Below are 10,747 nucleotides of genomic sequence, written 5' to 3'. Positions count from 1 at the left end.
TCCAGATAGACTCAGCCTGTCTTGAGTACCCTGTGTCAGAAACATGAACAAACATACTTGTGTCTTTCAACATCTGAAATGATTGAATAGCAATAAATTAACAAGCTATCTCGGTCTCATTGGTCTCAATTGGCTACTTAGTCCTGATTTACATGAATAACAGACTTTTAGCTAGCACAGGTTCTTTTACTTCAATATTAATCACTAACTCTTTTTTAAAACTATTTATTAACTTTATTTTATTTGCATCGGTATAGAAGGTGTCAGATCCTCTGAAACCAGAGTTACAGACAGTTGTGAGCTGCCATGTGGGTGCTGGGAATTGACCCTGGGTTCTTTGGAAGAGCAGCCCAGTGCCTTTAACCTCAGAACCATCTCTCCAGCCCCCGTCACTAAATCTTGGGTCACACAGTACACATCATGTGTGTGCATGTGTAGGTTATACTGTGGCTAAAAGGGTTAAAGAAACCATAGCATAATTCAAGAGTGCTGAAGCCTTGCTAAGAGCTGATAGGTTAAGGCAAAGTTGCTGCAGCCAGAGAACAAACCCAGCTAGAGAGCTGCTAGAGATAGGTGGCCACAGCTGCTGCTTCAGAGCCAAGCAGCAGGTCACAGGCCTGAGTCCAGCCTCAGAGGCAAAATACAGGACTGGAAACGGTTTCATCAGCAGTGGAGATGAGCTGAGTGAGCTGAAGCCCCCGAGACAGTCAGGATTTCTCGGTTGTCCTTTGAGGCACACGCACACAGGGTGGGCAGTGCGATGGGGACCGTTGTCATCACAGTGTTAGATGTCCTCCTCATTATGGGGTCCAACTGAGGGTGTTGCACCCTTTCTAGGATTGATAAGTTCTTGAGCCTGCTGATACCTACTGAGCATATGTTCTCAATCTATCATACTTGGATACATTTATAGGCTGGTACCTTTTTACTTTTTTAAAATCAATTTATTTTATGTGCTTTGCCTGCATATACATCTGTGCACCATGTGTGAGAGTTACAGTTGATTAGCTGCTGTGTGGAGTCTGGGTATTGAACCTTGGTCCTCTGGAAGAGCAGTCAGTACTCTCAACGGCTGAGCCATCTCTCCAGCACAGCATTTTCTCGTAGGAATAAATTATCAGTCTAGGTCTCATGGGTGGTGCTAATGGTGTGCATGTGCATAGTCATCATGCCTCTGCAATCAAGCTAGAGCCAACTACTGCTTGTAGGAGTCAAGACGAAGCCTGAAAGCCACTGTTTTACACAGCAGACAGTAACTTAAAGGCAACTGCAGCCTAATCCCAATGCCCTCTTTTGCAGTACCTCGTTCATTTACTTTTTAAAATGTCAGGTGTGGTGAAATGCACTTTTTTGTTAAATATTTACTCATTTGTTTACTGGAGGTGGTTGGGAGTGCATGCCTGACATGGCCTAAGTGTATAGCTCAGGGGACAACTTGCAGGATTTGATTCTTTCCTTCTACCAGGGGGGTCCTAGGAATTAACTCAGGTCTTCAGGTTTGACAACAAATGCCTTTACCCTCTGAGTCATGTCACCAGGTCCAGCAGCTCATTCATGAAAGTCAATTGTGTGTATTGCTGTGTTTCATCTCCTTTAGAGCTCAGACTAATCCCATCTTATTCTAACTAGATACTCTAAAGTGCTAGGTGGGCAGAGGACTAGGGATGTAGCTCAGCTGGTAGAACACTTACCAGACAAGGGCAAGGTCCTAGGTTCAGTTCCCATACTGGCCAAAAAAACAAAAGCTAACTACTGTGGTTAGAGATCTGGCTTACTACTAGTAAAGTGCTCTTGCCTGGCAAGATCAAGCTCAAGGCTCTGGGTTCAAAGAAAAAGAAAATAAAAAGAAAATTGAGTATCCCTGGCTGCCCTAGAACTCGCTAAGTAGATCAGGATGTCCTGTAACTCACAGAGCTGCCTGCCCCTTCCTCCAGAAAGCTGAATTGAAGGTGTATGCCGTTAGTCCTGTTTAATTCTTTCACTATCCCTACAGAGCCCCCCTACTGAGATTAACCAGTCCACCACCGGGTACAGTAATAAACCTCCTGAAGGAGTGAGAGGGGAGTTAGGGATAGGTTTGATCTATGTATGTGTATATAAAAATTGTCAAAAAATAAATAAAGGGTTGGAGAGATGGCTCAGTGGTTAAGAGCACTAACTGCTCCTCAAGAGTCCCCCGGTTCAATTCCCATCATCCACATGGAGTTCATGACTGTCTGTAACTCCAGTTCCAGGGGATCTGGCACCCTCACCCATACATCCAACCAAAACACCAATGCACATAAAATAAATAAATCTTTTTTTTTTAATCGAGGATCCCATCATTGGACTGGGCTGTATGTTTTTAGCTCTCTGAAAATTTTTTAAAAGAGAAGACAAAATGTTGGCATAATCACAATAGTGACCATGTCAACAGTCCCAAAGGTCTCCTTGTACCCCATTTGCAATCTCTCCTTTCATCACCACCCTCCTTCTCAGAATACCACTCATCTGCTTAAAAAATTATTATATGGCTGGGCAGTGGTGGTGCACGCCTTTAATCCCAGCACTCAGGAGGCAGAGGCAGGCGGATCTCTGTGGGTTTGAGGCCAGCCTGGTCTACAACGGGAATTCCAAAACAGCCTCCAAAACTACACAGAGAAACCCTGTCTCAAAAAAGAAATACTATATGTATTTTTTATTCATTCTGAACATGTGTTTATATGTGTATTGCACGTGCACATACATACACAAATGCACTGTGGATCTGCAAGGTCAGAGGACAACTTGCAGGAGTCGATTAGTCCTTCAAACATTGGGTCCCAGGGATAGAACACAGGTGGTCAGGATTGGCAGCAGGTGTCTTTAACTGCTGAGCTATCTCACTGGCCCTGCATTTTCTAAAAATTTATACAAGAGAAATCAAACACTAAATGCTATTTTTGGTGGGCTGTGTCTGCTTTCTTTCACTCAGCACAGTTATCTTGAGATTTATCCATGTTGTACAAGTCTTTGTAAACACAATTTCAATTACTGTAACAAATGACAGATAAATTAAGAAGAGGATGGCAAAGATGTGTTACTTTTGTTTATGCTGCAGTGTCATGACCACCTCGACCAGCAAGGAAGACACGACTCAGGAATCCTTCTCACAAGCAGTTTATTTAGGACCTTGAACAAATCTTCTGACCCCAGGGAGTGCCCGCCCACAGCTTAAAAAGGCCCTTGGGCGGCCAACCCCGGTAAGCCATGTGGCGACAGCAGATAGGTCCACATACGAGGAAGCAAGCCTGATATCCAGCCTTGACCAAATAAGGAGTTATCACAGAGAGCACTTGCTGTCGGGCTAGCAGAGGCGGAAGCCAACACCATCTTAAGGGTGTGGCACTTCGCAGCTCTCTACAGTTCCCCCTTTTTTGTTTAAAATGCAACAGGCAAGAGTAGAGGTCTGATCTCTGACAATGACAGGGACATTGTACTGATTTTTGTTTGGCGTCATCCACCCAACAAACATCAGACCCGTCCGATACCCTTTTTTCCAGAGGCGGGACTCTTGGGTACCAACCCGCATGCAATCAGACATGCTCTTCTCTGGGTCATTATTAGCTGACTCAGAGTGTAGTGCTCTGTCTCGCATCCTGAGCGTATTTAATTAGTTTTTAAGGTGGCTAACCATGTCTGTGGGGGACTGTCCTGCTTTAATAGCGGTAAAGGCCTGAATGATCATGGCTGCATTGTGTCTTTTTGTGTGACTCTAATCTTACATAGAAACCACAAGCAAACCAGGGAGACCAACACCAAGAGACCTGTTAATGCTCCTATACCCGCCCACTCCTTAAGATGGTTTATTGTAGAAGTCAGCCAGGACGATAATCCCGATGTAAAGGAAAGGTCCACTTTGGTGGAATTCACATGGACCATTGCCAGCCTCACCTCCTTTAAAGTATCTTTAAATTTAAGTGACCAATTCTGTAAAAGAAAACTGGACAAATACTTGGACAAATTTGTAGCGTTTGTAAAATTGGCATACTGAACAGGAACACACCAGGCGCCAAGATTGCCACTCACTTCTCCTTAATTTGGCAGTGATTTTTTAAGCCTTAATGGCTATCTGATCCACCTGTTTAAACACCTGTCCTGGATATCCTGTCTGTATGTTTGTAAATATACCTTTTCATTGCTGGAAGGGGGCATTGTTTATACCATGGGGATCATGACAATAGCTTGGAGTTCCTCCTCATCCTCCTCCTCCTCCTCGGAGTCCATAGACTTTGAGTCTTCTAGAGCTGAGTACATCTTTCTTTTCTGTTTTCCTCCCTTTTCACCGTTTGCCTGCTCTGATCTTTCCTCTTGTAATTGTTCTAAAGCATTTCTCCCCTTTTTAACTGTTTCACTACATTTTTGATCCTCAAGGGAACTTTTTACTAGTCTTTAGACAGGCCAAACACCACCTCTGAGCGTTTGAAATAATTTAGACTTTAGCAGTTGTTTCTTCCTGAGCAATTAAAAAACTGAAAAACACAATAGTATATAGTATCTAGAATTTTTGTGTATTTTTTATATTGTTCCTCAGTCCCATGTCTCCCTAACTTTTAAAAAATCTTAAATTCTTAGAAGGAAGCAGCTCATTCAGAGCCAAAAAATTGGGTGCAACTGAGAAGCGCCCATAGCCAAACTAACAATGTTTTTACTTTTGGTTCGCTGTTAGTCAAACTAACAATGTTTCTTTTAAGCTTTTAATGTTTTTTTTGTTTTGTTTTTACTTTGGGTTCCCTGTTAGCCAAGCTAACAATGTTTTTACTTTCGGTTCGCTGCTCCACGAACCATTTGTCCTGCTCTCTCTTTACCTATAGAGAGGAGTAAACCAACTGTTCTTGTCCCAGTCCTTTTTTTGCCCCATTCTTGTCGTGGTCCCTTTTTTAGTCTAAGATTTTTTGATGGCAGCAACTCGTTGAGTGTCAGAAAAATTGGGCGGGATGTGGAATTACCCATGTTTTAATAACAAACAGTGAAAAGAAAACCCAAAAAATAAAATTGAATACCACCCAAAGGGCCAAGAAAAAAAAATATCCTTTGTTTCACTTTTACTCTGTCCGCTTTGACGCGGCTCTACTACTTTCCTTTTTATCCCGTCCGCTTTGACGCGGCTCTGTTGACCGTTCTCCCCTTCTCTACGGGTGAGAACAATAATCTTGCTCTTTTCGCGGATCCCCGCCTTACCTGGGGACTCACACCCCTGACTGCTGTGAGTTTTGAATTTTTTTCTTCGTACGAGCGTCCCCGTACGGGCCACCAACTGTCATGACCACCTCGACCAGCAAGGAAGACACGACTCAGGAATCCTTCTCACAAGCAGTTTATTTAGGACCTTGAACAAATCTTCTGACCCCAGGGAGTGCCCGCCCACAGCTTAAAAAGGCCCTTGGGCGGCCAACCCCGGTAAGCCATGTGGCGACAGCAGATAGGTCCACATACGAGGAAGCAAGCCTGATATCCAGCCTTGACCAAATAAGGAGTTATCACAGAGAGCACTTGCTGTCGGGCTAGCAGAGGCGGAAGCCAACACCATCTTAAGGGTGTGGCACTTCGCAGCTCTCTACACTGCAGAACATTAACTGTGTAAAGATGTGTTGCTTTTGTTTATTCTATGGAACATTAATTTAACTGTGTAAGGGTGTATTACTTTTGTTTATGATGCATTTGTTTAATTATGTAAAGATATGTTGCATTTGTTTCACCTTGCCTGACTAAGACACCTGATTGGTCTAATAAAGAGCTGAATAACCAATAGCTAGGCAGAGAAAGGATAGGGCGGATTGACAGGCAGAGAGAATAAATAGGAGGAGAAATCTAGGCTGGAAAAGGGAAGAATGGGAGGAGAGAAATCAGGCAGACAGAGAAGCAGGGAAAGTAAGATATACAAATGTAAGAAAGGTAATACGCCCCAAGACAAAAGGGAGATAAAGAGAAACAGGTTAAATTAAAAGAGGCAGAGGTAGGCAGATCTCTGTTGAGTTTGAAGCCAACTTAGTCTACAGAGCAAGAGTAAGTTGCAGAACAGCAAGGACTGTTACACAGAGAAACACTGTCTCAAAAAACCAAAAGACACACATACACAAAGAGGGAGACACAGAGAGAGAGAGAGAGAGAGAGAGAGAGAGAGAGAGAGAGAGAGAGAGAGAGAGAGAGAGAGAGAGAGAGAGAATGGTCACATAAATGGGCAAGAGGTGGCAGAATCCCAAAAGGGTTTAGTTCTCCAGAGCCTAAACTTGGAGGCTTGGGAAAGAAATTACCTCTGAAACCCCAATCATATGCCACCTTCATTTCCCCTTATCTCAGTCCAAACAATAAGATGAGAAACTGGCAAAAGGGCGCTGGGGAGGGTGACCCAGCTAGCTAGCTGAATTGGTGTGCAATTACAGAGCTCTGTGGTCAGGGTTAAGAATGGCAAATGAGAGCAAGGCGTTGGTGGTGTACACCTTTAATCCCAGCACTCAGGAGGCAGAGGCAGGCGGATCTCTGTGAGTTCGAGGCCAGCCTGGTCTACAGAGCAAGTTCCAGGACAGGCTCCAAAGCAATACAGAGAAACCCTGCCTCAAAACAACAACAACAAAAATGGCAAATGAGCCAGATAGTGGTGGCACATGCCATTAATCCCAGCACTTGGGAAGCAGAGGCAGGCAGATCTCTGTGAGCTGGACGCCAGCCTGGTCTAAAGAACTAGTTCCAGGACAGGTAGGGCTGTTACACAGAGAAACCCTATCTCAAAAAACAAAAACAAAAACAAAAAAGGCAAATGAGGGCTGGAGAGATGGCTCAGAGCACTGTGGTGGAATATTATGTTAAGGTGTGTGACTTTTATGCTGCATTTGCTAAATTCCGTGAAGCTGTGATTCCTTTCCTGTCTAAAACATCTGATAGTCTAATAAAGAGTTGAACAGCCAATAGCGAGGCAGGACCAAGGACAGGCAGGGCTGGCAGGCAGAGAGTATAAATAGAAGGATAACCCAGGAAGAAGAGCAAGGGAACAAGAGAGAAAGGAAGACTTCAGAGGCCCATCCACCCAGCTACACAGCTAGACACAGAGTAAGAAAAAAAAGTATACAGGAGCCGGGCGGTGGTGGCTCACACCTTTAATCCCAGCACTCGGGAGGCAGAAGAAAGTGGATCTCTGAGTTGGAGGCCAGCCTGATCTACAAGAGCTAGTTCCAGGACAGCCTCCAAAGCCACAGAGAAACCCTGTCTCAAAAAACAAAAAACAAAACAAAAAAAGTATACAGAAATAGAGAAAAGCCCCAAGGCCAAAGATAGGATAATTTTTAAATTTACTTTTATTTTATGTGCATTGGTATCAGATGCCCTGAAATTGAAGTTACAGACAGTTGAGAACTGCCATGTGGATACTGGGAATTGAACCCCAGTCCTCTTCAAGAGCAGCCAGTGCTCTTAACCACTGAGCCATCTCTCCAGCCCCCTAGATGGGATAATTTAAGAAAAGCTGGCAAGCAACAAGCCAAGCTAAGGCTGGGCAGACCCACCACCCCCAAAAGAATAAGGAACCAAAAGAGCAAAAACATTGCACAACAAGCACTGGCTGCTCTTCCAGAGGACCTTAGTTCTATTCCCAGCACCCACATGGCAGCTCACAACTGTCTGTAACTCCAGTTCCAGGGGGTCTGATACCTTCATACCAATATACATAAAGCAAAGTAAATAAAATAAAAAGAATGGCAAATGAGAGCTGAGCTCTGTGGTGAGGGGATATGTATGGAGCACCCCCCCCAAGGTTTTCGAGGAAGAGACCATTACTTAACCAGCAGAGCACTTCATTAAAACAGGTTGTGGGAGGCCAGATGTCAGGAAACAGGTTGGACATCAGCTACGGTCATCACCATAGGCCTCTCCAGCCAGACCTATGTTCTTTCCCTGCACTTCCCTTCTGAGTCTTCCTAGCCCAGGTATGTAGCCTTCTTGTCAAACTTATAGTTGAAAGTAGTCTAGACCGGTCATTCGCTCTACCCCATGTTATCAAAAGGAAGCCAGTTCCTAGGATGCATGGGACTTGTGAAATTCAAGTTCAGTGATTAGAAGTGTGTGTTGTGTGTCAGGAGTCCCCACCAAGTTTATGGACAACCCTACATCACAGGTCAAGACTAATCTGTGTCAGCCCTGGGACCAGTTCCTCAAAAAGGTTCTCATGCATACTCCCACACCATGTGCTCCATGTCTCTTCTCTGGGTGCTAAGACAGATGGCATCCCAAAGAGAGGAAAAGCAGAATTCAGGGTCCTCTGTCTTTGAGGAGACTTGTGCCCAGGCAGGAATGGGTATCTCTAGGCATTCATACTGGGAGGATGAGGAAAGCGGATGTTGTTTCCTGCCAGGATAAGTGCATTCCTGTACTGTGTCATCCTGCAGAGAGGGACCAAGAGAGCCCTAGGAGCAGAGAAGCATAGGGAGGGAAAGTGAGGAGGGCCAGGCTGGAGTGGCGGGTGTGAGACAAGCAAGAAGCCATCTTCCTTCTTCCCAGATTCCTATAGGTTTTCCTGTCGTTTTCAGAAGCAGCAAACATGAGTCCAAAAGACCCTAGCCAGAAGCACTTGCAGTGGAAAAAATAAATAAATAAATAGGGATAAAGGGCTTGGACAGGAACCATGCTCCCCATCTGGGGTCAAGCACACAGAGAAGAGTCCTGCCCCAGGGCCTTGGTGGAAGATAGCTGTCACCTTTTCCTGCCTGTTCAATCTGTATCTGTATCTCCTGGCAACAGGAAATCATCACTTTTCAAATGCTGCTACTCCTAAAATCTGAGAGTAGCCACAGGGCGGTTCTTTTTGTTTTGTTTTTGCTTGAAAGGCTCAGGAAGCCCTTGCTGACATTCTTGCTTGGGGGCCCAGGCTTTAAACTTAGTCACTGTCCAGAGCCCTTGTTTTAGGAAAGAATGAGATTGCTGTTGCATAACTCAGAATTGTGCTGTCAGGGGAAGGGGTGGGGGGATGGACCAATGTGGCAATCCCACCTCTTCCTTGAGACTTGCAGGGGACTTGCTCACCGCTGCCTAGGGTGAAACTATGCCTAGGGGTGAGCAGGCACTGCCTTGCATGGGCCCACTGGAGATGGTCAGGCAAAAAATGATCATAGAAGTACTGAAATTCTCAGGCCGGTCCCTTCCCAAACCCTGTGGGCTCAGAACAATCCGAGAATCCCAGAAGACCCAAGCGATGACTAGGGAAAGGAGAAAGCTTGAGGAAAGGGAAATAATAGAGGGACAAGTTAACTCGAAGGGCCTAGAGGAGGGTACAGCCTGGTCTGTGGCCAGACGACTGTGCCTAAAAGCATCTAGAATATGATCCCCTCCAGGAGCTCCAGACCCCCTTTCCCTCCCTTGGCACTCAGAGGCTCTCAGCAATACTAGGGTTCCTACAATTTACTCAAGGTGCATTCCTGGTTCCACCGCTGCTCCCTCAAGCTTTTTTTGTCATCTCCCCACAGAATAGATTCTCTGTTTTTGGTTTTGTTTTGTTTTCAGGCAAGGAGGCTTTATTTTGCCCCTTCCCCACACTACGGGGCCTTCATTTTCCTGTGCATACACGCATGCTAACTGGATTTCAGGGTTCACTGTCCTTCCCTTCACTCCCCCCTGTCCCACAGTCCACTTTAGCCAGATGTACAGCTCCCAAATTCCGGGCGAGATTCCCAGGAACAAAGCAAGAAAAAAATCAGAACAATTTGGGAAGTAAACAGCTGAGAAGAAGGAGGGAGGGAAGAGTCGAATGGACCCAGGTGGGTGGCCCTCCAGTCCACCCAGTTTAGGGAATGCCCCTGCCCCTTCCCCTCCCCTTTCACCTGGGTTTTAAGGGAGGGACTTTTAAGAGCTGCTGGAGCAGGGGCCAGTCGCAGCAGCTGCACTAGTCTCTGGAAGGAGTGCACTGAGCAAAAACTCTGACCATGACTGGGAACAGTCTGCCCCCTCAGCCACTGCTCCTGATGCTAACTCTGTTGCTCGCTGCGAGCTCAGGGTTTGCCTTAACGCGGTGCCCCGGCTGTGGGCCAGGGGTGCAGACCAGCTGTCGCGGGGGCTGCGTGGAGGAGGAAGATGTGGGGTCGCCTACAGAGGGCTGTACAGAAGCCGGGGGCTGTCTCAGGAGAGAGGGGCAACCGTGCGGAGTCTACATCCCTAAGTGCGCCCCAGGACTGCAGTGCCAACCACGAGAGAATGAAGAGGCACCTTTGCGGGCGCTGCTGATGGGCCAGGGCCGCTGTCACCGCGCCAGGGGGCTGTCGGGTGAGTTCATGTCCCACCCCTCCTTCCATCTGCCCTCCTGAGATAAGAGAGGTTAGTCTCTCCTGGCAGGAATCTGGATCGATTCAGGTGGGCAGCTTCTTCGAGCCTTTGGGACGGGCCCATTAGTTCCTCCCAGGCCTTGAGTGAACAGCCAAAGAGGAAAGATCAGGGAACAACTATGAGGCTGCGTGAGGCTAGTGGCACCTGAAAATACGAAGGGGGGATGTCCGGACTCTCCACTCTCCCTTTCCGCTATTTATTTTCTCCTGAGGGAAAGGAGCATATGTAGAAGGAGGTGGAGAGTTTTAGTTCTAGCTATCCCTTATACACCACAGGCTCATCTCCATCACTCTAGTGGCCCACACTGGAGACAGGACCTGGATTTCATATGGAGGAGGAAGAAAGGGAACCTCATACTCCAGCAGCACACACAGAAAAAATGTCTCCTGCTGCCCTTTCAGTGCCAGTGTTGGAGGCACCTGAT

The 10,747-nt window shown here is 46.3% G+C and overlaps 1 protein-coding gene across 1 annotated transcript in view; it reads left to right on the top strand.

Annotated features, from left to right (window-relative positions):
* The first annotated feature begins 9,748 nt into the window (after positions 1–9,748).
* Igfbp6 (insulin like growth factor binding protein 6) overlaps positions 9,749–10,747 on the top strand; it is a 4,893-nt gene continuing 3,894 nt past the window's right edge. Inside the window, exon 1 of the mRNA XM_005067295.4 lies at positions 9,749–10,263. Within this exon, the coding sequence (XP_005067352.1) occupies positions 9,927–10,263 (337 nt within the window). The 5' untranslated portion in view covers positions 9,749–9,926. The remainder of the gene's footprint in view (positions 10,264–10,747) is intronic.

Source organism: Mesocricetus auratus, unplaced genomic scaffold (assembly GCF_017639785.1).
Source record: "Mesocricetus auratus isolate SY011 unplaced genomic scaffold, BCM_Maur_2.0 Super-Scaffold_100010, whole genome shotgun sequence".
Lineage (NCBI taxonomy): Eukaryota > Metazoa > Chordata > Mammalia > Rodentia > Cricetidae > Mesocricetus > Mesocricetus auratus.
Note: the sequence above shows the minus strand (reverse complement) of the source record. Positions and strands in the feature narration are given on the sequence as shown.